This window comes from Caenorhabditis briggsae, assembly GCF_000004555.2.
Source record: "Caenorhabditis briggsae complete genome, chrX, whole genome shotgun sequence".
In the NCBI taxonomy this organism is placed as follows: Eukaryota; Metazoa; Nematoda; class Chromadorea; order Rhabditida; family Rhabditidae; genus Caenorhabditis; species Caenorhabditis briggsae.
Window position 1 is genome coordinate 15572500 of NC_013491.2, and position 6434 is coordinate 15578933.

The 6434-nt window shown below is 35.2% G+C and overlaps 1 protein-coding gene across 1 annotated transcript in view; it reads left to right on the forward strand.

Moving 5' to 3' along the window:
- Positions 1-5797: 5797 nt before the first annotated feature.
- CBG15517 overlaps positions 5798-6434 on the forward strand; it is a gene marked incomplete at both ends in the record, with an annotated part of 6736 nt that continues 6099 nt past the window's right edge. The window contains one exon of the mRNA XM_045240249.1: positions 5798-5885. Coding sequence (XP_045095722.1) covers positions 5798-5885 — 88 coding nt within the window. The remainder of the gene's footprint in view (positions 5886-6434) is intronic.

Here is a 6434-nt window from a genome sequence, read left to right on the forward strand (position 1 = left end):
AAAAAAATGGTGCGGTTTATAGCAAAATATCTTCCAGTGGGAAAACTACAGTATTTTTGATTGAAGTACCCTAAAAACTTTTCGATGTACCCTGGAATCCTTTCCCTGATGTACCCTTTCCCTGATGTACCCGGTGACGTTTCCGATCGCTCGCCTCTGTATTTTATCTGTCGTTGTTCAAAAACATTTTTCATGTAAAAATGTGGGTTTTTTTCTCAAAAATGTGTCTTTCACTTTGATTTTTGTGTTTGAATCCCAAAAAATTGTTCGAAATTCACATGGAAGAGTTTCCAGAATTTTCTAGGCCAGCGGATGCAACGGCTCTTTGTCGATTTACGGGACATCTTTTTTTATTTTTGCTCCGATTTTCTAGATTTTTACCGTTTTTCGTAATTTTTTTGCAGAATTTTTCGGAAAAATTAATTTTCATGAATTTTTTCATCTGGTCTATCGTTTTGACGGAAAAAAAAAATCCTGTTTCGGCTTTAAAAATTCCATAAATGAATATACGACTGAACATTAAGACCTGAATCACTGCGACAGTTCAGAAATTATTTATTTTTTGCAAACTTCTGCAGAAAAAAATTACAAAAAACGGTCGAAAATCGTTGAAAATCGAGAAAATCGAAGCGAAAATAAAAAAAGGAGTCTCGTAAATCGACACAGAGCCGTTGCATCCGCTGGCCTAGAAAATTCTGGAAACTCTTCCATGTGAATTTCAAACAATTGTTTGGGATTCAAACACAAAAATCGAAGTGAAACCCACATTTTTGAGAAAAAACCACATTTTTTACATGAAAAAAGTTTTTGAACAACGACAGATAAAATACAGAGGCGAGCGATCGGAAACGTCATCGGAAAGATTTTGATTTTGACACTCGCCGAAAAATAGGACAGCGAAAAAACTAAAAGTAGATGAATTTCAGTCATAATTTTCAGAAGTTTCTACTAGACAGTGCTTTAGAAACCACCGAAGATATGTACGGGTTGTGGTGGTTGAAGCGAAAATTGGCAAAGTGGTCTATTGGTGTGTGTGCGTGCACGGAAACCTGCAGTCGCGAGTTCAAGTTCGACCAGATCCAAATGTTCTGTTTTTGTGTACTTGAAAACAAATTTCATTTCGTAGTCTTTTTAACGGTTTTGTATCTTTGTGTTTCCGAAAAATCCGAAGAGTTTGAAAGAATTTGGATTTTTTTCAAATTTATAATGCTTCTTGTCCTGGCACATTTGAAATGTGTCTTTGGTTGAAAGTTCGTTCTGATAAATATCGAGTTTTCGACTTGTTTCCTGGCCAATTTTATTGCCAATTTCAGTATAATAAGCTCCTTCAAAAAACTTCAAAAAATCTATCAATCCATGAAACTACAAAAAATGGTAATTTTCAAATAAATACAGACAAAAAACAAAAAAAAAATGGTGCGGTTTATAGCAAAAAATCTTCCAGTGGAAAACTACAGTATTTTTGATTGAAGTACCCTAAGAACTTTTCGATGTACCCTGGGATCCTTTCCCTGATGTACCCTTAGAACCACCATGAGATGTACCCCTTGAACCTACCTCCCAGATGTACCCTAAGATCTGATGTACCCTCTGATCCAATGTACCCTAAGATCTCGATGTACCCTCGATGTACCCTTTTCTGTTGTACCCTTGGATACTGGGCCTTCCGCGCAAGAGAAACTTTTTAAATGAAACTTTTTGCATGTGCCTTTGACAGACATACCGTAGTTCGAAAATCTACGATTTTTGATAAAATTTTCTGATCTAAACTCAATTCTAAAAATAATCTTCACAAATATGCTTATAAGAACAAGAGAACCGAAAAAAAATTCCAGAAAATATCAGAATTTTTTAATAATCCCAACTTTCAAAACCATCGACTCCCGGTCCCTCTTTCTAATTTTTTTTAGAAATAGTTTGAATTTTGATATAAAGTTCAAATTAGCTTCGAACTCCAACCAAGCGACAAATCAGGTACTACCCGGTGACTACTAGTCACATGTGTCATGTCATCAAAATTCGTGATTTCGAAAATTTCTGGCGAACTCAACCAAATGCTAATGAGAAACTGGTGATTTTGTGATTTGGGAAAATTGGTCATTAGCCGAAAAATGTGAATTTGATTTCTTGAGTCTAGGTGAGAGCACAAATGAGCTACGATTCTTGGTTTCTATAGGCACACAAGTCTCCATAACTTCTGAAAATATAATTTTGTGGTACAAGGCAGAATGAAATTAAGAATTTAGTTTTTGTTTATTCTTTCTCGTTTTACTATACAAATTATGTATGTGTCAGATAGCTGACATAGGACACCTGAAAATAAAACTAAATCAGAAATTCTATACATTTTGGCTCTATCAGATCTTATTCGTTGTTATTCTTGTTATATTCAGATAGTTATTCGCTATTTTATACTTACTCTTAGAATTGAAATTCATTTTTCAAATATTTTTTCAATGTTTTTTTTTAAATTTTTGAATTTTTCCTCCGCTTGGATGTTTTTTGAAAATTCGGAAAAAAACATTTGAAGAATACCTACAACATGGAATTTAATTTAATTCTGAGTATGACACAATAAGTTTCCTGCTATGAAATGCCCTAGAAGTTAAGAAAATCGTCTCCGAAATTTGCTGATTTTCACTAGAAAGGCGATTTTTAGTACCGAAACTGATATACCGTGAAACCTGTATTAGAAGGGCCCTCCGAGAGGGGCTCGGAAAAATAAAAAGGCCCCCTGTAATAGAAGGGCTCTTGTAATAGAAGGGCCCTCTGTCAAAAAATACCACCATCAAAATGTGTTTTGAAATTATAAAATTTCCGTACGTTTTCTATGAAAAATATTTCAGAAAATACGTAATTTAATAGAAATTTGCTAAAACAATATTTTTTCAATATAAAACTTGCAATATTGGTGAAATTGAGAGAATTTAATGAATTTTGAACGAAAGTTTGATGAATTTATCGATAAAAAATTTCGGGAAAAAGTGCCGGAAAAATAGAAAGGCCTTCCAGAGGTACCTTGGAACTTTAGAAGGGCCGGCCCTTCTAATACAGGTTTTACGGAAACTTGGTTGAAAGAGGCTAGTGGATTCTAAAATTTTCTGAGGTGACTAGATAGGATATTCTCAATTTATGCGGAATTTTTATCAACCCAATGTGAGTTTACAAGGTGTTAAGGTTCCTTTATAAATCAGGTATTGCATACATTCCGGCCCTATCATGAAAATTGAAGCTTATTTTTATGCTATTCTGTATTCAATTTCTCAACTTTTGAATCGCGGATTATCCAATCCTTATACTCCTTATTCACCTCTATCCGACCACTATTTTTATGCCGTCAGTTTATATTCACCTTGATAATCTGATCTAGCAGCTTATCACACTCACAAACCAAAAATCAATTCACCAACATATGTAATACCTCAGTTTCAGTTTTCTCCACCAACCCTTCTTTTTTTTTGTTTATCTTGATTCTTTTAGCACCCACAATTTTTCACCCGTCGTCGTTTTCCTTTTTTCATTACTCTCCCCTCTAACTTTATCCATTTCTGATCTACATATATCCATCTTGTCATAACATCAATCCTCCCTGTTTTCAAATTCAGATGCATTGTCCTGTCTTTTTCGATCTTGTGCTCTCCTTCATTTTCCAAAAATGTCATCTCGTGTCGTTTTGTCTTCGGTGTGTCTATGCTCCTTCTTGCCTCGATCCATATCAAAACCCACAATTGCTTGCTCCCTCTTTCACAACATATATTTATAACACAAGTTAATGCGTTTTGTGCCCACCGAAGATATCTGCGTCTCGATTTTTCTTCCCTGCCCCCCCCCCCCCTCCCCTTTTATCTGATGAAGTCGTTTTGACAATTTCGTCGCCTTTTTTTGGTTTTCTTGTTCTCTCCTCTCATCAGAGCCATGTGGTGCAGAATAAAAAAGTGCACACGAGCGGAGGGGACGCTTTCAATTTTCATTTCGTCTTCCAATCCTCCCTCCGCCCACTTTTCACCATACTTTACCAGATTAAGGAGGTCTCGTCTTGCTTTTCATCTTGTATGTTTGAATTTGATCTACGAATCTCTTGTGGATTAGCTTTTTTCAAGGTGTCGGAGATAAGAAAAATGCGAAATTAAGGGAGCAAGATTTCACATGTACAAATATATATTTCATTACGAAAACTGGAAGTGTGCTTCTCTAAATGAATACATTTTTTCAAAGCTTTTTGAATTATCTCCAAATACTTTTCATAAGCATTATTTCTTTTTTTTCATTTAATTCATTTTTTTTTCTTTTCTTCTTTTTTTCTTACAGAATTCACAGCTGGTACAGCTTGTCACTGTTCCACCGGCTGTAAACTAGAGTGTAATAAATCATCCTTTCCGAAGTTTCTATTTTGTTGATTTACTGAATTGATATATTTAACTCAGAGTTACAGTACTGGTCAATAAATCAAACAAAAACATATGTTTTAGTTGATTTTAATTTATTTCAGCCATGTTCAACAGTCTGGAGCTTCATTGTCAAGTTTTCGATCACTTTGAAATTTTGGTGGGTGTAAAACAAACCTATATTAAAAACGTTTCATTTATAGTATTTTTTTTGAAAATTCCTAGTTTTTCAGCTATCTGCCGATACCCGAATGACACTTTTTTTGAACAAAAATTGAGCTGAAATTGGGTGTCTTTCAGAAATAGGCAAATAGCTGGAAGACTAGGTATTTTCGAAAAAATTCTGTGGTAGCAAAGTTTTCAACCTAGAGTTTTCCATCCTCCAAAATTCTCAAAATGATCGAAAACTAAACAGCCCAGCTACAGATCCGTAAAAATGGCCAGAATGGCCAGAAGTTTAGTGAAACATTCGTTTTTATATATCTTATTGACCTGTGTTGTATATCAGAACATCAGTTTTGCGCACTATTCAAGTATGAAAATCTCAAACTACAATATTAGTATTATCTCTTCGTATATGTTTTTTTCGTTTCAGTCTACAAGTTTTTTATCTCTTGTCTTTTTCGTTGATTCTATGTGCTTTCGTTTGAACAAAAAACACAATTTTCTTCTTAATCTCTTATTTTTTGAACTTTACTGATATCCAGATTTTTTTCCTATCAAAACGTTATCCTCCACCAACACCTTCCTTCTCTTCTAAAAAGTTAAAACCTTTTTTATCATCATTCTAGCCTAATGATGGCTTGTGTGTAACCTAAATTTCTCGCTTTCTTTTTCTTTTTCTATTTTATTTGTGATATCCGTGGAAACTCGTGGGAGTTGTTGTCACAGCTTCACACCCAGATAGCGCAGAGTGGTACGGAGCATAAATGACGAGTGCTTTTCAACAAATTTCCAAAACTCAGTCATCATTTTTTCGAAGGCGGTGTCTTTATCTTACCCATGTACAACAAAAAATAAAGAGACAAACAAGTGGCTCTAAAAATTGAGGGGATGGTTATGTTGCACCTATTGGTGGCAGCTTGTGTGTGACTTGTTTGTTTGGATACTGTGTGTTTGAAAATTGTTACTGTGTTTAGTTTGATAATTTGATTGAGGAGAGAGATAATTCTGACTTGCGCTCTTAGTCTTTTTCGTATTCTGCTGATATAAAAAAATTAGAAAGTCGCATCACAGTAATTCTCCTTTTATGTTATTGCTCCGTTTGCACATAAATTCTGACACTTGCTCCCCCCCCCCCCCCTCTTTCTGACTCCTAAAATTCCTAATTAATTTCCACCTCTTTTCGTATTTGCTCCCGCATTGTGTGCATATCTAAACAGTTTGAATTTTTCATGCGCTTTTCAGACAGGATGAGTGATGAGAGTAATGATGACCCGAATCGTCACATTTCGTCTGCCGATAAGAAATGTTCCAGAGAAAGTAACACTTCTGGGGCAGGTGGGTCCAGTATTGAAATCGAAAGGGACTGGAGTTAGAAAACTCGTTTAATACAGTCCGGTCAATATCTATACGACACCCCCTATTTTGGGCGCACAGAAAAAACTGGAAGGGTAACCAGAAAACGGTAAACGCCATTCGATTCACAATTAAAATTGACCACGGGAGTCAAAGTTTCACATTGTTACCATGTTTCTTGGCCGCGTACCATCCCCAAAAACCCAGAATATGACGAAAATGTCTGAAAATATTTTTTTCTAAAACTGGATTGGAGGAATCAGTTTTTGTATAAACTATCAAAATATGTTGTTTTAGGACTATTTTAACAGCTTCCATCAAAAAACGTTCAAATTTGCTCTCTGAAAAACATGAGATTTTTCATTTTTCCAAGGTGTCGTATAGATATTGACCGCTTGCATATTCGTATTTCGGATAGTACGCGGCCAAGAAAAATGGTAACAATGTGAAACTTTCCTGCCCGTGGTTATTTTTGATTGTGAATCGAATGGCGTTGACCGTTTTTTGGTATCCCTTCCAATTTTTTCTGTG